This window comes from Rhineura floridana, chromosome 14 (assembly GCF_030035675.1).
Source record: "Rhineura floridana isolate rRhiFlo1 chromosome 14, rRhiFlo1.hap2, whole genome shotgun sequence".
NCBI classification, from domain to species: Eukaryota; Metazoa; Chordata; class Lepidosauria; order Squamata; family Rhineuridae; genus Rhineura; species Rhineura floridana.
The window spans coordinates 21228867-21248826 of NC_084493.1; the positions used below are offsets into that span (position 1 = coordinate 21228867).

A 19960-nucleotide genomic window follows, 5' to 3' on the forward strand; every position below is an offset into this window, starting at 1 on the left:
GCTAAAACCATTTACAAAACATTAAAAGCTTTAAAATCTTGGATATAAATCATACGCAGCTTCCTAGCGGCCAACGCAAAGTTGGCCATGGAGACCGTCACCTGTTTAACATTATCGCTCAATAACTCCACTACCAGCTCCTGGGGGCATTTGCCTGGTGAAAGATGGAAGAGAGGGGCCAGGAATTTCTGTCTGGGGTTGTCATACAGCGGACAGTGCAACAAATAATGGGCGATGTCTTCTACAGAGTTACATCCAAAGATACAACTCCGTTTCTCTAGTGGGATTCCTAGATATCTCCCATCTAAATAGGCGGAAGGCATCTGTTGGAATCGAAGTTCCGAGAAGGCTCTACGTAATGGAGCGTGTGTTAAGACCTCTAGGTACTGTGACTTAACATGATTAAGTTTGAGTTGGGGGTACCATGGGGAAAAGGAAGCTATTAAGATAGACACCCGGTCTCGGGCTGCGTCCTGGTTGAAAATCCAACCCCTAAGGGCACGCGGACTAAGAGTCAAAAACTCCCCCAAGGGGAGATTGTACCACTCTAGCATTTTTTGGTAGTGAGAGGCCCATCCCCTATCTTTCAATTGCTCCTCCCAGCACTGTTTGGTAAGGGAAGAGTCGGGAGTCCCATGTAATCTGCGCCAGTGTCTGAAGAAAGCCAAATCTATTCTGGCTGCCAGTGAAGGTAGGCCGAGCTCCGCTCTGAGATGCGCGGCAGGGGTTCCCGCGGGGAGTCCTAAGGTCTGTCTCAGGAACTTGTTTTGCAGGATTTCTATCTCCCGCTTTACAAGTTCCCCCCAGAGTTCCGCTCCATATAATATGGAGGCTAAAATTTTTGCAACGAAGACCTTGATCATTGGGCTGACCAGTTGGTCCCCTCTGACGTAAAAAAAACCCCTCCTGAGTTGTGCTGAGGATCTGGCACCAAAAATGTAGTAGCTGACGGTGTGCTGGGAATATTGGGATATAGAGATAAGCTTCCTTCAAGTCCTTGAAGCTAGAAAGTCCTGGGGCTGAAGGGCCTCCCATATGGACGTGAGGGTCTCCATCCTGAATTTCCTTTGGGTGACAAATTGGTTCCGGAATTTGAAATCGAGTACCTCACACCAGGTTCCGTCCTTCTTCCCCACTAAGAAGACTGAGTAGAGACCTGAGAAAAACTCCTCTGAAAGAACTTCTTCAGTTGCAGAAATGTCTAATAAGTGATGAATCTCATTTGAGACCACTTGTTGCTTCACAGTGGATTTGAGAATGGGGGGAGGAAGGAACTTGGCAGGGTGATACCCCATCATCTCTATCTTGTATCCCTCCATAACTACCTTTAGAAATCACTTTTCCTGACTGGTGTCCTGCTATCGATGGAAAAATTTGTTTAGTCTCTCCCCCACCGGTGGCAACACAAATGAGTCAGAATCGCTGCTGGTTCTGATGTACATGTTGCATCTGATTAAATGAATTTCAGGAATAAGAAACCTGTTGGGGTTTCTGCTGGAATCTTTGTCTGTTCCAGGAGGGACGGCCACGTCTGAAGTCACTGCCTCATGCTGCAAATCTGGATCCATGAAAGGACTGATAGGATGCGAAGGGGCGCCTGCAGACACGTCTTTCATCCTGTTTTTGTGATGGCATTGTCTTCTTTTTGTCCTTAGTCTCTACTAGGACATCCTTTAGAACTGCATCATCAAATAACTTTGAACCACAAATGGGAACAAAGTTAGATTAGAACGTGATGAGGCTTCTGCCTCCCAGTGAGTAAGCCACAGGTGCCTACGAGTGACTACTGCTGCTTCCATGGCCCTGCAGAACTGAGTGGAATCCATAGTAGCATCTGCTATGAATGTCAGGGATCTGGAAATTTTTAACAGAGTCTTCCTAACTCTGGCTGGATTCTGATTTGTATTGTCCAGCAGATCTTCCACCCATAGCAGGGCTGCCCTAGCAAAGACAGAAGCTGATACACAGGCACTTATTAAGAGGGTATTAGCATCATTAGAGCATTTGAGAGCTGGATCTCACCTGCGTTCATTAGGATCTTTCAGCTGCACATCTCCATCCTGGGGCAGAAGGGCATGGGAAATCAGAGCAGAAACAGGAACATCCATGACAGGAGTCCTAAATTGTTCCATGACATCAGCATCTAAAACATAGAACTTATTCACATAATTAATGCTCTTTTTGCACTGAAGTGATGAATCCCACTCTGACTTCATTATTGCTGTAAATGAGGCTGGTAAAGGTATGTACCTACTTGACATCTTTGGAACAGGCACAACTAGGGCATGTTTGGAAACTGGCTCCTGCTGCTGCTACTGCGTTGGCAATAAATCCAGAGCAGCTACCATTTTGCCAAACAAAGGAGGATAATATACCTCTATGAATAGTCTATCTGTATCTAGGTCATCCAAGCCATCACTCCATTCTCCTTCCTCTAAGACACTCTCCCCTTCAATGCCAGGATGTATGTCATAAGCAGCAATCAATGGGCTCATCCAAATGGAGCGGGATAATCCACGTTTTCCATATCTGGTTAGTCATCTGACAGCCCTCACTTTGCCTGTTTGTCTGCTCTTTTGCAATAAAAAAACCATTTTTTTTGTGCCCACACACGCACCGAGAGGATCCATAATTCTTGCTTTTTCCCATAACACTCCCCCCTATCAGTCAATCGGTCTGCAAAAATATGACGTATGCTCCTCTCCCTCTTTGCAACAAAGCACAACAAGGTGCATGCGCTTGAACATATGAGCGCGAAAGTTTGAATTTCCTGATGGTTTGGTAGTAGTGGCTGTAATGGAGTTCCTTGTCACTCACCACTCTGGAGCATCACCAGCCGGGGGGGTGTCTCCAGGTGCCCCTGACCATCCAGGGGGATTGTGGGCAGTGCAAGGGATGAGCGGGCGAATCCCCCCGTAACCCTTGGGCTCATTCACTGCAGGGTTCAGTCCCAGACCGTTATGCGGCTTGGCGGCAGGAATGCTGCCCCTGAGGGAAGCAAACAGCCCCCCCATGGGTGGCCACTCTTGGCTCAGGTAGGGAATGCGGGCAAACAGCCCCACGTGCTGCTGTGTCAATCCGTGCTGAAGCGACCAGCACAGGCTTTGCGGTGTTCCCTCTGATAAAAGAAACATGCAAACCACTTATATGCCTATAATTCCTGTATTTTTGTTTGTTTGTATTTGCGATATTTTGCAAAACCGACTGTATGCTTTTCTACCTTTACGCATATTAACGTTTCTGGAGATACACGATTGCAATTCCACTTATTTCTCCAGAACAGCAAGTAACGATGTGTCATGTCTAGGAAGGTAGACCACCAGTCTCTATGGTTGCGGGTGGCTGAGACGCTAGACGGTCTAGCAAACCACTTATATGCCAATAATTCCTGTGGGTTTTTTGCTTGTATTTGCAATATTTCGCAAAAGCGACTGTATGCTTTTCAGCTCAGCTGGGCTGCTGAGAACCTGCAGGCTGTGGTTGAAATTGACAAGACTCAGAGAGTAGCCTTGCAGGCAGGAAAGTGAAATTGACTAAGGGTGCCTGAGTGTCTGTAATCCAAGAAGAAAGCCCCTATTTCTCTTCTCTCTCCCCCCTCCCCTCCACTCTGGATGCCTGGAAGCAAAGACCAATACTTTCAAGAAGGGCATTTGATGCGGGGGTGAGGGGTGGGAGGTGGAGGTTAGGCAAAGATAAATATTTTCTCCCTTGAAAAAGTTTACAAACAACCACAATTGCAGATCTCACCCTGAGCGGCTGCCCAGTTTGCAGGCTAGCTAAAAATTAACCGCTGTTGCTGCTTCTGCGCAAATGTGCTTTTTTGCATCTGCGCAGTAGAAGTTGCAGGGGCCCCCCACACCACATTGCTCTGATAGGTTCCTTTTTCCCGGGCTTTCCCCGGACATTCACGCACATGCGCAACAGTGGAAATATGTGATTGGCTGAGAATGAGGGAAGGGATATGGGGAACCACCCAAGAACCGCCCATCGAACGCGCACAGCTGTAAAGTCCATGGTATTGCATCCGAGGGCCTGAAGGTACAGCAGATGATTCCCAGTTTTAAAAAGCAAATTGCATGATTTGCGGTATTGCAGGAGCGGATTTAACCGCACAAAAATGCGCAAAAGCGTGCGGTGTCATATGGACGACTGAAAAATAATGAAAACACAAAGCGATCATGTCACACATTTTACAGTCATCTGGATGAGCCCAACTGCTGTCCAGGCCCTATAGTGGAGCTATGCCCTCTAGCGGTTCTGAAAGGACTGTGGGATGACAGTATTTCCTGATGCTGTACCCCTGAATGCCTCTTTAACTGCGGGGGATCTGTTTCAGTATCACCCTGAGAAGGAGGCAGAGATCTTTTTGATGTCCCTGCCTTTGCCAATTCAGCTGCCAGACCACTGATCATAGCATCTTTAAGCAGTTGGAGCACCTTGGGGGAAAAAAGGTTGAACAGCAGGGCCTGGGGTGGTTGTTGCTGTTCTAGACACAAGATGGGGTGGGGTGCATTCTGTTGCAACTCTACTGGTCTGCTGACACACTGTTGCTCTATAGTATGAATTGACCTATTAGGCGCCAATTTCAATGCCTCCTCATCACAGGATAGTGGCTCTAGTTCCTTATCCATATTTGGCAGACATGGCCTGGAGACTGTGGGCTGCCGTGCAAATCAGTGGTAGCTGTCGCTGTACTGCAGTTCAAAATGGTGAGGGATACCGTTCCACTGTGTGCAGACATGGCGGGCACTGCCACTCCTCTGTGATCCAAAATAGCAGACAAAATGGTGGTGGCCGCCGCTCTGCTATGATTCAAAATGGCGGGTGCTGTCACTCTGCTTTCTTCTGGTGCTGCCGCTTCCATCAGCCCCACCAGTAACTGGACCAGCTCAGAGATACCCCGGAGCCCTGGTAATTCCCAGCAGGCTTAGGCAGATGGAGTAAACAAAATCCTGAAGTTCCCTCAGTGGGATCATCAGCACCATAATTTGGCTTTCATTGTAAAATGGTGGGAAGCTTTAGCGACTGGGTGCTGTCTGCAGCTACCACCAAGTGCTGCCTAGGCTTTTAAAAATGTTTTTTCTTTGTTGACTTAACTTTTCCCATGCCAGAGTAGGGATGAAGGAAAGCTGACAGAGGATGGATACTGAAGTAAGACTGAAGGGAATTAGACAGGGTTCTTTTAAAAAAAATGTTGTGTTTTTTTTTAGGAAAGACAAATGAAGGCAAGAGACTAGCATATGAGAGACAGCTATAAGCTGCTCCGGTAAAAGCAATGAAAATCTGAGGAGAAATAGCACAGAAGAGATAGTATCTCAGATCTTAGCAGGAAAGAAACTAGGATGGAGCTTCCTCAGCCAGACTTGTCTTCAAATCTGTGTCACACAACTGTCTGTCCTGAGTGGCAGATGGAGACAACCATCCTTGAGTTGAAAACAATTGGTTTCTCAGTGGTGAGGATAGTAAGCAGGAGGAAGACTGCAGCAAAATACTTATACCCCACAATGGCAAGTCATGCCTGAAAAATGTTTTACTTTTGTAGACCTAGATGCTTTTGTAAAACTATGTGTTTTGTAGTTGCAGGTTTAAGACAAATGGGGAAACACTGGGAAAGTACCAATGGGAGACCAGTAAGAACCAGTGGGAAGTCAGGCTGCAAAGAAGGTGGCCAATTGTATGTATTTTATTTTTATATTTTATTTAAAACATTTTAATAAGCATTGAAAAGATTTCCCAAGTGGTTTCCAGTGTTCATAAAACAGTAGTAACAGATACAATAGTTAACAGTAAAAAAATCAAGGAGTGGGGATGTGGGGAAGAAAACAAAAGACTACAAGGAGCTTTGTCTGGAGGGAGATGGGAAATTTGCACACACCTACACACAGCTCTCTGGAATTAATACCATAAATGGTAGCACAAAGAAGCTGTTTTTCTAACATGAACCATGTCATCTCATAAATACTGTAACATAAAAACACATCTTTGGAGTTAATGCTGGTTTTCACATGAAGCAAATGTGTACAGAGGGGGGTCTGTAACAGGATGCCTGTGTGCAAGGGTGGGCACAGTCATGCTTATGAGTTTTTCAGTTTAAAATCTACTTTATTGCTTGGGCTGTGGAACAGACTCCTGGTTCAATTGAGCAGGGCTACTGCGAGATGTCCCCTCATGTTATCCTGACTCACCCCTTGGCAGTTACGATTTTTTACAGACTGAATCAGTATAGCGACCACAGCACCACTTGAGATACTCCTGAGTTTTGTTAGCGGGCACCTTGGCCCACACTCCAGAGAAAGATGATCCACTGGCTCCAGCTGAGGTGCTGTGAAAGAGAATGTGTGTTTTTTTAACTCAACAGCAGCAACATCTTCTCCTCCTGACATGAACACAGCTCTCTAAGTGTCTCGGTCAATGCCAGTGCACAGCATTTATCCTGGCAATATGTACTTGATATTCAGAAAGCTACTGCAACTGTGTGTACATAACTCTTCCAGGGACAGTAATCCTGGGAGCATGATCCTGCATGCCTGTTGGAACCTACTCATGGGTATTATATGAACAGGATCCTACTCACAGGATCTTTGTTCCTTGAAAAGATAATAGTGACTTGCCTTTTCCACATGGATGCACTTGAGAAGATCATTTCAGTCAGTCAGCTCCTAAGCATCAAATATTATTGCAAAACTAGTCCTGACATTGACTGAGAAGCTAGAAGTGGTCAGGTGACACTTCAAGTGGACAGGAGAAGGAACATCTTCAGCTTTTTTCACCTTTGGCAGACTACTTTCATTCCACCAACTCAGTCTGTAGCTTTTAACAATGGTGAATTCTTCCATCTGAATACAATGTGCAAGATTATAGTCTTTTTACTTGGAAATGCTGTTTGAAATTTCCCATATTTTCTAGAAATTATTATACAGTACTGGAGAAATCAGCACCAAAATTAAAATAAGAAATCATGACAGATTGTCTGTCTAAAATAATATTGTGACATAGTATCTTTTATACAGTGCCTGACAGTTTGAAGTACATTTTCTCTTTGTATAAAATTAATAATCACATACAAGTTAGCCAAATCTTTCAAGCTAGTCAGCAGTTTAGGATTCCCAAGAAATATTATTCAAAGGAAACGGGTGCCATCTACTGGCCGCTATTTCCACAGGAAATTAATTGGGGAAATTTAAAACTATACATATTACAATGAGGATGTCCCGCAATCTTCATGGTCAGTTATGCCACAACTCATGGAGTATGGGTATTATGATACTCAGATCCCCAATGTATTTCTTCCTGCTTCAAGTGAATAAATATAAAAGCTAATGGCTTTTACTGCTTGCATCCCAATGAGAAGGCATCATGACTATGCTGCAGCTCACCTGGCAAACAACTGCTTGCAGCAACGATAGGTAGAGTAGGTGGTAACGTTGAGAACGGTTGTACTGAAGAAGTCTGGGCAATTAATCACTTCTCCTCTGGGTACATATAGGATACCTGTGGGGTGCAGGGATCATGAGAAAGGTTCCCACCCTTAAAGGGTGGGAAGTTAAGAACAGCAGAACTGTAAGGCAGAATTGGTGACATTTCCAAGGGACTTATGTCCAGTAGGCGTGCATATCTTATGCAGGCCCTCTTTTCCTCAAATGTTACATCATTAGCAAATAAATATCAAATTCAGCTGACTTCCCCGTCCCCTGAAAAACCCCTCATTCTATATCTTGTATTTGAAATTCCAGATTCACTCAATCCCCTTAATCTCTTGGTTACTGTTGCCCTGAAACATCCAGACAATACCTGCAACACATGCGTTGATCAGGGAGACACAGGCTCCAGTGAACAATGACCTCATAACGATACTAGAAAATTCACTCTTGCGATGTGGTGCCAGGGATGCTTCATACAAAAATGACAGAAGTGGATGAGCAGAGTGTACTATGCATTTTCTGGCACATGCCTGTCAGGCCCAAGCCCAAGAGCAAGCCATGCCCCATATGAGAATGGCCAGGATTGTAGCAAGCAACAGTGGGCAGCTATTTTTATTTATTTATTTATTATTTCATTTAAACCCCGCCTTTCTTTCCATGATAGAAACCCAAGGCGGCTTACATATGTTTCCCAGGCGGTCTCCCATCCAGGCACTGAGCAGACCTGACCCTGCTTAGTTTCAGCAGGAAGCTGGTCTCATGTGCCTTCAGACCATGGCCTTTGCAGCATGTGATGTAGTTATGGGCCTGGCAGTTTTTGTAAGGCTTCTGGAACCCAGCTTAAAAGCCCAAGACTTTGGGATCTCCTCTGAGCTTATTGCTCTTCCCTGCTTTTAAGTTTGTGTGATGACTTACTCAAAGCTCCCAGCATGATTCCAGTGGAGCCCAGATTGGCAAATCCACACAGAGCATAAGTTGCAATAATTTCAGATCTCACCTAGACAGCAAGAGAGAAAATGTGACTGGTGCCATGGTAATAATAATAGCTTGCAACTGAGTATGGTGTATCTATGTGCCATTCAATGGAGTGGCAGCTGTAGCTGTGCTGGGTCTTGTCCCACGCCCATGCACACAACAGATACATGTTACTGTGATAATAATTTCAGGGAATTCCCTGCACAAAGTTTTTGTGCACATCAGATTCATTAATGTGATTCAACTTCCTTCCTTCTGCTTCCAGTCTAGGAATCTCCTGGTGCACTTACTGAAATCCACTGCTTTGTTGCTCTGCCCCACTCTGGCAGTCCATCCAATCGTTTCTGTCTGTAGACTGACAGGTGCTGATAGGCCACAAACTCATTTAAGAAGATCTTAATTCCCAGCAGTTCAGCGACCACAGGTGCATCTTCCCAGCTTGCCCCTAACAAGAATGCCACAGGCACCAGGACATAAGAGCAGATCATCTGGAAGCCAGAAAAAGATTTGTAAATAAGCTCAATGGGCAATGGCCTTTCAATTCCTTCCATCTAAGTTATCTTTACTCTCTATTGTCTGTACTTTATTCATACCACCATCAACAAAACCCCACAGGTCCATATGCTGCACCAAATATGCATGGGATTTAAAATAAAGAATTTACACCAATATGGAGAAAATGGGTGGAGAGAAAGACAAAATAGGGATATTAATGATTATGAGGCAGATGGGAATTCAAACATGGTGTTGTACTCTGCACTCAATCAATTTAAGGAATGTCATCTTGTGGTCCATATTTACGGTCATTAACATTGTTTGGACATAGAATTGTAGAATTGAACTCAGTAGGACTAAGGATACACGCACAGAACTGGGTTACTAAAATCCCGACTTCCGGGAAGGGTGACTTAGCCTGTGCCTGCTTTTGAGACGGGCTCCTGCCTCAAAAGAAGCTTATTCAGATATATCAGTCAGATTTTTTTTTTTTTTTTGACTGATTAAACTTCTCCCGGGTAGGGAGAAACGAAGAGATTAACCTCAAAGCCTATTTTTGTTGGGACGACCAGATCTCATTAATTTGTGGGACGAGGTCCAGCCGACGAAGGTGGGACGGATTTTCAACAACAAGCTCTATCTGATAAAGCGAACGTTCATCTTTTCTTCAAAGAGAGAACGCACTAACAGGCAAGCACCCTTCTTTCTATATTTTTCTTTTACTTGACTTAAATTGTTGCTGTTTAAAAGAGATTTGCCAGATTGATCAGTTTTTGACATCTCACCGGGGAGCCATAACTTCTCTCTGCTATTCACTAATTAATAGCTTATCTCTGTTTTTGTTGCAAAAAGCTGTCCTGGATTTGCACCCTAAAGATATACACGGAAGAGGGATTTCTATTCCTGATTTTTATTCTGAAGAATATTATATTGTCTGAGATTACTTTTTTCCTAGTTCATTTTATTTTGACGAATCTGTTTTCTGACGACGCCATTAATTGTTTCGATCCTGGGAACTGCATTTTGTTTACTTAAGCATGGAGAGATAAGGCTGTCTGTTCTGTTTACGCTGTGATGTCACCAAGTTTGGAGTATTAACCCAATTGTTGCTGAAATAAGAAGTGGTTCTTTTATATTTTTCTTTTAAAATGGCAATTAAGAAAGTGGCTGAGAACCTGGAAGTATCTATGTTTCAGAAAATAATGGATGAAATTGAGATAACGAAACGAACCCTGCGACAGGGTTGTAAGGAGCTGAAAATTGAAATGAGCAAAATGATAGGGGTCCCTGTGAGAGAGGAGACTCTGGAGACTGGAACAAACGTGGAACAGGAAAAAGACCTGCGACAGGGTTGTAAGGAGCTGAAAATTGAATTGAGTAAAATGACACAGGAGCTTAAAGAAATAGGGGTCCCTGTGAGAGAGGAGACCCTGGAGACTGGAATAATTGAATTGAGCAAAATGTCACAGGAGCTTAAAGAAATAGGGGTCCCTGTGAGAGAGGAGACCCTGGAGACTGGAATAATTGAATTGAGCAAAATGTCACAGGAGCTTAAAGAAATAGGGGTCCCTGTGAGAGAGGAGACCCTGGAGACTGGAACAAACGTGGAACAGGAAAAAGATTTGAAGCTTATGGATTTTAGAAATAAAATCTATTGTTTGGAATTTAATGTTATCTCTGAAGAAACTAAGGAAGATTCTAGAGAGAAAGTTATCAATGGCATGGATAATCTTCTGGACTGGAATGATGTGATGGATGGAATTAACTGCAGCCATGTGACAATGGAAAAACTTTCAAGAGATGAGCCAGTGCATTTTGAAAAAAAGAACAGAGATATGATCTTACAGCAGTATTTCAGCAACCTATTCAGAATGGTTGGCAAGATAATATTTGGGATAGAGGTAATTCCCATCAGACTCTTATTGTATGACTATGGTTATGACAGCAAGATTATTATGGAATACTGATAATGGAAGATTGGACACTGAAATTACTGGATTTAACAGGACTATCGGAAGATTGGACACTGAAATTACTGGATTTAACAGGACTATCGAAGATGGAAGATGGAAGATGGAACTAATAGGGACAATAGAATAATGGCTATTGAAATTATTGAACCTAACAGATTCTGATGAGACGGATTGTTTGAAATGTTTATTTTGACTATGGTTATGACAATAAGATTATTATAATTAGTAATGAGATGGATTAATTGATATGCTTATTTGGAAAAAAATTGATAGATATATTTCTTAAAGAACTGAAACCTCTCTTTGACTTTTTGTGGAAAGAACAAAGTAATGTTTATGAGATCTGATGATTAAGTAAGATAACTATTGGAGGAAAGTGATTTTATAATATGATTTAAGAGACAGGATTGTTATATATTATAGACTTATAACTGATTTGATATGTGACAAATGGGAAGTCAATATTTTATTCTTTATTTTTTTTTTTTTTGTTCAATTATTTTTGATTTTGTTTTTTGTCTTTGAATGTTTAGTTTTGTATGTTGTATGAAAATTTGAATAAAAATTATTAAAAAAAAAAAAAAGAACTGGGTTACTAAAATCCCAATTTCACCCACAAAAACACTTGGGAAGAATGGAAAAAAGAACATTGGAACTTACTGTAAATGTTTCTTCTCATCAGATAGAGCATATTCAGGGTATATTATCCCCTTTCACTTGCTCTAGAGACAGGGATTGTTTTTTAAAGCTATTTATATACTGTAGTTTCTATGTTGTATATATGAAAAAGCATACAATGGATAAGATCAATTAGAATTAATCATAAAAACATCTGCTGAAGTAGGTCTTTGTCAAATACCTGGGGATAGACATTGCTGAAGCCATTGGACCACCTTGTAAAGTAATCCATTGGACTGTGGATTCTAAAGTGGACTCGTGACCCAATCTGAGTCATGTTCCGCACAGACTGAATCAGGCGATTCCGCTTTGAAATTTGAGTTCACAGATTCTTCCCCCATCCCTACACTAGGGCCAGCAGGAAGAAATTGGAACAGTGGAGAGTTACCATGAATGTTCCTTCTTAGATGTATGCAGGAGTACCTCAGAACCATCATGGGCTTCAGCCCCTAGTATTTGGAATTGCCAGGACCATGTGACCTATTAGATAAATACAGCCAGCTATGACTCTTAGACAAGCCAGTACAGATCATGGCTGAAGCATATAGAGAGTGAGTATAAGCACTGGAAGAAACAGAAAAGACAGAACTTCAACAGAGAAAGGGAAGTAAGCCCATCTCCAAAAAAGCATGGCACAAACTGGAAATGTGAGGACAAAGGAGCTGCCACCTGCGATACATCTAGGGCAGGACTGGAGTCTTCCTGTACACAAGCAAGAAGGAACAATCACCAAGAACATCCAATGTTCCATTCTCTGGATGGCATGCAGGAGGCCTCCAGAACAACCATGACGCATACCAAAGCCCAACTCTAAACGGAGAGGGACAAAAAATAAACACATGGCAAAGCCAAAGGTAGTAATTTAGGAACCAGATAAAAAGCTTTGGAGCAAACTTAGAAATCAAGTAATAGCTGTTGAAGCACCCTTTGCTGAAAGGCTGTTTCAGACGAGGCATAATTATTTTATAGGACAAAACAAAGGCTGATTGAGTAGCCCTGCAAATCTCCAACAATGGGGTGATGGAGCAGAGAAAGCAGCTGAAGTAGCAGCAGCCCTGGATGAAAGAATTATAATACCGAGGGGTGAAGGAAGGTCCTAAACCTCTTAATTAGTAGCAACATAGGCAATGATGCACTGAGCAAGAGGTTTTTTTAATTCATTTTTTATTCGCAAATTTAACAACGAAAGGGGAAAAAACAAAGAATGAAATAAAATAAAAATATGAAAGATACAAAAATTAAAAACAAAGAAAAACATATATGAATACTACTACTACTAACTGTAAATCACCATCGGTTTACATTACACATATAATAAATAAATAAAATATAATAACCATCAGTACATTCATCTTCAGTTCAGTATATAAACAAATATAAGCTCTGCAGATGTTCAAATAGGTATCCACTCGAAATTGACATCTGTTTGAAATATGTTCCAGTGCAGCTAGGGCAGTGAGGTCCTCAGTCCCACAGTGCAATAGATGGTGGGTATTTATCCTTCCAGGCTCAAAGTATAAGTCCCTTAGCTAACATAATGGCTCACAAAATCCACTGTTTTTGTCCTGCTGTTAACCCCCATACTACAGGAATATAATTTAAAAATGCATGAACATCTGCAAATATCAAAGATGTTGACAGTACAAAAATAATACGAATAACTAATGCTTTCTAACTGGCTCTGTCCTATTGATGTAAATTTTAAATTTTAAGAGCCCTACAAACATCCAGTTTGTGCCATCAGAGGGGTGTGAGAGCCTTGGACAGAAGGAAAGAAGCACTCTCTCTAACCATTTGTGAAATGGAGAGCTGACTTTCAGCAGGCAGGAAGGGTAAGTCTTAGCACCAGTGTGTCTTCCTAAAAAATGAAAAGATTGTATTTAACAGAGAGGCCTCCCAGCTCCACAATTCTTTGTTCTAATTTTATTGCCATGAGGAAAATAACCCCAAAAGACAGCAGCTAGAGAAGCTTGAATGGGGGCTCTGTCAATGCCTGTAGGGCTACCTGCAGATTCTAAGAGGAGAACGGGAGTACAGTGTGGATCTAAGAGGGTCCACCCCCTTAAAAGCTTCCTTATATGAACTGAATTCCTAACAGTCTATGCCCTTTTATTGTGAGGATGGAAGGGTAGAAGGCTGCCTCCACAGCATTACGCTCTGAAAAAGTCTGTAAGAAATATAAACAATGTTGTAAGGAACTTTACTCCCTCCTGCCCTATCTTAAGAAGGTCCACCATGCAGCTTCATACATTCCTACTGTAGACAGTTGTCTGAAGGAGAGTTGGGTCTACTCCCTTGGGTCCAACTGTGTTGATGAAAAAAATCTACTTTTGTGTTCAGAGTACCCTCAATCTGCTTGGCTCTGCTACAATGCCTAGAGGAATGCTGTCAGATGCCTCCCCTCTCCTTCAGGTTTCAGAGAGTCACAGAGGTTGCTGGCCAGAGAAGGCAGGCTGGAAGTGTCTTGGCAAGCAGACTTTGTACCAAGATGGCCTGCTGTTTCTGTAGTAGACTGTCTAAATGCATGAAAGTAACAGGAAAAGCCTCTCCTATATTAAGTGGAAGGTTTCCTGTTCTCTCTTTTGTGTCTTCCTTTCTGAATAATCAAGACTCTTTAAAAGTGATAGAAGCTGAAATCAATCAGCCAAATTGCTCCATGCACTACTGTGTTAGCAGCAAGTGCACTGGCCACAAACTTGATGAAATCCAAGATTGAGTCAGCAATGAAGACTTGGGACTTAACCAGCCTCAAAACAGAACCAGGTAAAAAGTAATCAAACTCCTTTCTGACCAGATCCTCCACTCACAAAAGCTTGTGAGAACACTGAAGCAATAGAAAGGGGCAGGAAAAGTCAGAATTCAAAGAAGCTGACTGGTTTGTGCCATTTACTTTGGTGCTTTGAAGCAGGTGGCCAGGCTGAAGCAATCTCCTTAGAAAGGTTAGTGATAACTTGCTATAGGTGTAGTGAAAATTCCTGAGAAACTACTTCTGTTCTGAATAATACTGCACCTCTATGCTTAGTGATCCTGTCTCTCTGAAGGGGATGGAAGCTTGTTGCCCCGAGTCTGTTTGAAGCAGGGATGGGAAGCAGGGGAAGGGCAAAGCTTTGTGATCAAGTATAAGCTATGGCTGCCTAGTGGGAGCCATCTGATGGCTAAAAGATGGCACCATCAGCAACTCTTCAAGGAAACTAATGGCTGGTCCTGTCCTGGTGGCCCCCAGAAAAGATGGGAACTGGTGCTGCCCCTTCTCCTGTCTCCTACTGCTTTACTTGCAGCTAAATTGCTGCCCTCCACAGGTCTCCAAAGGCTGCTAGACAGCAGCAATAATTAGAACAGGCCAGTAAATGTAGTGGTAATGCAATGCTTCCTTCCTCCAATCTGGAGAGGTATCATGACCACTCTCAAGAACTGAAGAACCAGCTGTTAATTCCACCAAAGTTGTCGCTGGCTGGGTTTCAGGTTAAGGTGCCTTAGCGTGGCGCTTCTTTCTGTACTCTGGATCTGCTGGTAGCTTACCCACTGAAGCCATGGGGAAGTGGACAGAGAAGGAACAGTTTGTTCTTACCGTAAACGGTGTTTCTTCATGGATGACATGAGGTCTCCAAGTGGGTAATATAGCTCCTCCTACAGCCCAGAGACAGGAAACGCTTCAGCGAATTTTTGCTCCTCTCCGGTTGCTGAGGCTCAGTTTTCTTTTCTTGGCTAGCTTTGACATCAGCCTCAGCGAATAAATAAAAATGAACAGTATAACAGACAGAATGTGAGCAATGTGCTCAGAATTAGTTAAACGAACCAAACAATGTTAGCTGGTGCAAACTAAAGGATACAGAACTCATGGCACTCCTTGACGCAGTCCCAACCCTTAATTATAGAGTGGGTGGAGCCTTGGAGACCTCATGTCATCCATGAAGAAACACCGTTTACGGTAAGAACAAACTGTTCCTTCTCTCATGGATGACAGAGGTCTCCAAGTGGGACGTAACAAAGCTTAAGACCTAGGGTGGGATAGACGAAGGCAGGACCTGTTGCAGGACCCTGCGTCCAAATGAAGCCTCGGCTGAGGCGTATAGGTCTATTTTGTAGTGCCTTGTGAACGTGGTAGGAGAGAACCAGGTGGCCTCTCTACAAATATCGGCTATTGGAGCATTTGTGGAAAATGCCGCCGATGTAGCCGCCGATCTGGTGGAATGTGCAGTGATGTGTAAAGGAGAGGTCAAATGAAGTGTTTCGTAGGCCAAGGATATACAAGCCTTAATCCATTGTGCCAAAGTCGCCACAGACACCTTTTGTCCCAATGTGGCCGGATGGAAGGAAATGAACAAAGACCTCCTGAAGGGCCTAGTTCTATTTATATATATTTTTAGTGCCCTTCTGACATCAAGGGAGTGCCATGCCCTCTCTCGAGGATGAGTAGGGTGAGGACAGAAAGAAGGTAGTATAATGTCCTGTTGAGAATGGAAAGGAGAGTTAACTTTGGGTATAAAGGTTGGGTTAGTACGTAGAACAACCCTATCTTTATGGAAAACACACAAGTGCTTGTCGACAGAGAGTGCCTGCAACTCTGAAATTTTGCGCGCTGTTGTTATAGCAATTAGAAAAATTATTTTGAATGAAAGTATTCTTAATGATGAAGAACTTAGAGGCTCAAATGGTGGTTTTTGTAATGCCGAGAGCACTGTGTGCAAGTTCCACATCGGAAAATGATGTTTGACTGGTGGACTAAGAGTTGTAGCTCCACGGAGAAACCTCTTCACGAGTTCGTGAGAGGCTAAGGAGGGAGCTCCCTGGACTTGTAAAACAGAAGTTAAGGCTGATGCTTGTCTTTTCAACGTATTGGGACGTATGCCCATTTGAAGCCCGTCTTGCAGAAAGCGTAGCACGTCGGGTACCTCTGCTCTTTCTGGATTAATGTTCGACTTAGAGCACCAAGTTGAGAATGCCTTCCAGGTACCTTGGTAGCTACGAATGGTGGAAGGCCTCCTAGATGCCAGTATGGTACACACAACTGCTGGGGATATGCCTGATGTTAACAATCTGCTGCGTTCAATTCCCAGGCCATTGTGGGTCTGGATGGAGAAGAGGGCCTTGATGGAGCAGATCGGGACATGAAAAAAGTCGAATGGGTGGTGTCTGAGACAGTTGAATGATGTCTGAAAACCACGGACGTCTTGGCCAATACGGTGCCACCAACACGACATGAGCCCTTTCTGATCTTATCTTTTTTAATACTCTGGAGAGCAGCAGAGTTGGGGGGAATCCATAGAGTAGCCCGGTCGGCCACGTTGCCGCTAGAGCATCCTGTTGCTCTGCCCCATGGCTGAGGTAGCGTGAAAAGAAGCGACGAGTCTGGTGGTTCGACTCGGATGCAAACAGGTCTACTTTGAATTCGCCGAACTGGGATTGAAGAGAGAGAAAGACTGCTCAGTTGAGGGACCATTCCCCGGGAAACAACTGCTGGCGGCTCAGCCAATCGGCCGTCACATTCAGATGGCCCTGGATGTATTCTGACTTGATTGACGTGACATGGTGTTCCGCCCACGATAGCATTGTCACTGCTTCCAGATGCAGGCTTCGTGACCGGATCCCTCCTTGCTTGTTCAAATGAGCCTGAGTCGCGGTATTGTCCGTGCGAATCAAGACGTCTGGTAAATCGATCTTGCTCGCAAAGTGACGCAGGGCTAGGTGTGCCGCCCTGAGCTCCAACCAGTTGATGCTTTTCCTGGACTCTTGGAAGGACCAACAGCCCTGGATATCCTGCCCCTGGTAATGAGCTCCCCATCCTGATAGACTCGCGTCGGTGTTGATGACGGATCGTGGAGGTTCCTGGAGAGGAACTCCCTTTGTGAGGTTGTGTAGATCCATCCACCATAGAAGAGATTGTCTAGTCTGCTGTGAGAGAAGAACATAACGGTGGGAACGTAGTGCAATTTCCTTCTGGAAACAGAGAAGCACCCATTGAAGTGGTCGTGAGTATAGTCGAGCCCAGGGAGTAATGCCTATGGCCGAAGCCATCATGCCGAACAGCTTCGCCAGTGTCGTGAGATTGACTGAATGGGACCGAGTCACCATGCGGGCCAACCCTGTGATCTTTCAAATTTGTTCCAAAGAGAGGGACATGGATTGACGCACTGTGTCCAAAAATGCTCCCAGATGTACTAGGGTCTGCGATGGGATGAGATGACTCTTCTGAGAATTGATTAAAAACCCGTGATCCTTCAGATGAGCCAAAGTGATCTGGACAACTTCTTGAGCTCGGGGAAGAGAGCCGGCCCGGATTAAGAGATCAAGTAGGGGTATATGTGTAGTCCCTGCAGTCGAAGGCCGGCTATCAGAGTCACCATTACCTTGGTGAAGATTCGTGGGGCAGAGGCTAGACCAAAGGGCAGGGCTTTGAATTGAAAGTGGTTGCCGTTGTAGTAAAAACGTAGCAGGCGTCTGTGTGCAGGGCAGATAGGTATATGCAGGTAAGCATCTTTCAGGTCTACCGATGCTAGAAAGTCATGGGGCTGAAGTGCTTCTTTTCTGGAGGATAGAGTCTCCATCCAGAATTTTCGAGTGATCACAAATTGGTTCAGAAATTTGAGGTCGAGTACCACGCGCCAGGACCCCTCCTTCTTCTTGACCAAAAACAGGATAGAGTAAAGTCCTGAGAAGAACTCTCTGAAAGGAACCTTATGGCTGAAATGCTCAATAGGTGGCGAATTTCGTTGGAAACTGCCTGTTGTTTTACCCCGGACTTGGAGACGGGAGAAGGAGGGAACCTGGCTGGCGGATACTCTCTCAATTCTATTTTGTACCCTTGCATGAGTGTTCTTAATACCCACTTGTCCTGGGTAGATTGCTGCCACTGTTGGGAGAATTGGCCTAGCCTGCCCCCTACTGGCAACCAGGTGGGTGAGTCAGAAGCGCTGTTGGTTCTGATGCCCTTGGCGTGACTGAGTTGAAGGACCCTTGTAGGAGAATGGTTGCTGGCTTCTCTGTTGGAACCGTTGTCTGTTCCAGGAGGGACGGCCTGATCTAAAATCACGACTCCTGCCTCCGAATCTACTCCCGCGAAAGGACTGGTAGGGCTGGGATGATTGAAAGGGATGCCTGAAGGAATGGCGATCATCTTTCTTCTGAGATGGCATAATTCTCTTTTTGTCTCTAGACTCTATTAAGACGTCCTGTAATGCCGCATCCCCAAATAATTTGGAACCCAAAAAGGGCACAGATGCCAGATTAGCCCTAGAGGGGGCATCTACATCCCAATGATTAAGCCAAAGGTGTCTGCGAGCAACCACTGCATCCGCTATAGCTCTACATGAAAATTGGGAAGCATCCATAGTTGCATCCGCTGTAAAGGTAAGTGATCTAGAAACTTTCAATAAAGATTTTCTCATTCGCACGGGATCTAGGGACATATCATCCAAAAGATCCTCTACCCAAAGGAGTGCTGCTCTGGCAAACACTGAGGCCGAAACTGAAGCCCTTACTGAAAGGGCAGCCGCCTCATGAGTCTTTTTTAAGGCTACGTCCATCTTTCGCTCATTGGGATCTCTCATCTGAGCATCCCCATCCCGAGGGAGAAAAGCCCTGGACAGTAAAGCAGACTGGACCATCCACTGCTGGGATTCGCAGCTGTTCCATGATCTCAGGTTCTAGAATATAAAATCTGTTAGCATAGTTAGTACCCTTCTTACATAGAAGTGGAGAGTCCCACTCCAACTTCATTACTGACTTAAAAGGAGCAGGGAAAGGAATGCACCTGGTGGACAGTCTTGGGACAGGCAGGACCAAAGTGCTTTTAGATACTGGCTCCTGTTGCTGTTGTGTTAAGTTCAACACTTTGTGAAACAGCGGAAGGAAATGGACCTCCAGAAAAAGTCTAGCAGAGCCAAAGTCCTCCAGCTCGGATCCATCACTCCATTCCCCATCCCCTTCATCCAAAACGTCATCTCCCCCATCATCAGAGTGACTTTCATTAACTATAAGTTCCCTCCGTCTGTCTTGCCCTTTATCAGCAGAACGGGGACCAGGAGAGTGGGCTATGTCTGGCTCCTGTTGCTGTAACTGCCCCCTTAGGAAAGGGCGATTGATTGTATTGCCTTGCTGGGAAAAGGGCCCTCGGGCTCCCTGTCCCCCTTGCGTGGGTAAATCCCCTAGGATGGCCTCTCTAAGTTGACGCAGCACAGCGGGAGAGAAGAGGTCAGACAGTAATTGCTGCTGAATTATTGGGTAAGGCTCCTGGAGGGGCTCCCTAGCCAGGGCTTGGGAAGGTGCTTCACGCTGGGCTGACCTGGTGATGCTTTCATCCTCAGAAGACAGCGAGTCTAGTTGCCTCGACATATTAGGAATGAGGCGGGGAGGATCGGGAGAATGTGGAGGGGATGCATGAGAACGCTGTTTGTGCACCCTTAACATGGCCTGGACGCC

At 44.3% G+C, this 19960-nt stretch overlaps 3 protein-coding genes across 4 annotated transcripts in view; all 3 read right to left on the bottom strand.

Annotated features, from left to right (window-relative positions):
- LOC133369999 (sodium/nucleoside cotransporter 2-like) overlaps nucleotides 1–2108 on the bottom strand; it is a 42797-nt gene extending 40689 nt beyond the window's left edge. Inside the window, exon 1 of the mRNA XM_061595865.1 lies at nucleotides 2023–2108. Coding sequence (XP_061451849.1) covers nucleotides 2023–2108 — 86 coding nt within the window. The remainder of the gene's footprint in view (nucleotides 1–2022) is intronic.
- A 3563-nt stretch (nucleotides 2109–5671) lies between these two features.
- The window catches only part of LOC133370038 (sodium/nucleoside cotransporter 1-like), a 38779-nt gene continuing 24490 nt past the window's right edge, over nucleotides 5672–19960 (bottom strand). For both annotated transcript variants that reach the window (XM_061595954.1, XM_061595953.1), the window contains exons 13-17: nucleotides 8687–8884; nucleotides 8337–8418; nucleotides 7792–7890; nucleotides 7377–7491; nucleotides 5672–6322 (exon numbers count right to left, since the gene is read on the bottom strand). In XM_061595954.1, the coding sequence (XP_061451938.1) occupies nucleotides 6196–6322; nucleotides 7377–7491; nucleotides 7792–7890; nucleotides 8337–8418; nucleotides 8687–8884 (621 nt within the window). In that variant the 3' untranslated portion in view covers nucleotides 5672–6195. The remainder of the gene's footprint in view (nucleotides 6323–7376; nucleotides 7492–7791; nucleotides 7891–8336; nucleotides 8419–8686; nucleotides 8885–19960) is intronic.
- LOC133370040 (uncharacterized) lies at nucleotides 12740–17611 on the bottom strand. Its single transcript, XM_061595963.1, has 2 exons — nucleotides 15111–17611; nucleotides 12740–13400 (listed from the first exon to the last, which is right to left on the bottom strand). Exon 1 carries the CDS (start codon nucleotides 16741–16743, stop codon nucleotides 15541–15543), a length of 1203 nt encoding a protein of 400 aa, XP_061451947.1. The 5' UTR covers nucleotides 16744–17611; the 3' UTR covers nucleotides 12740–13400; nucleotides 15111–15540.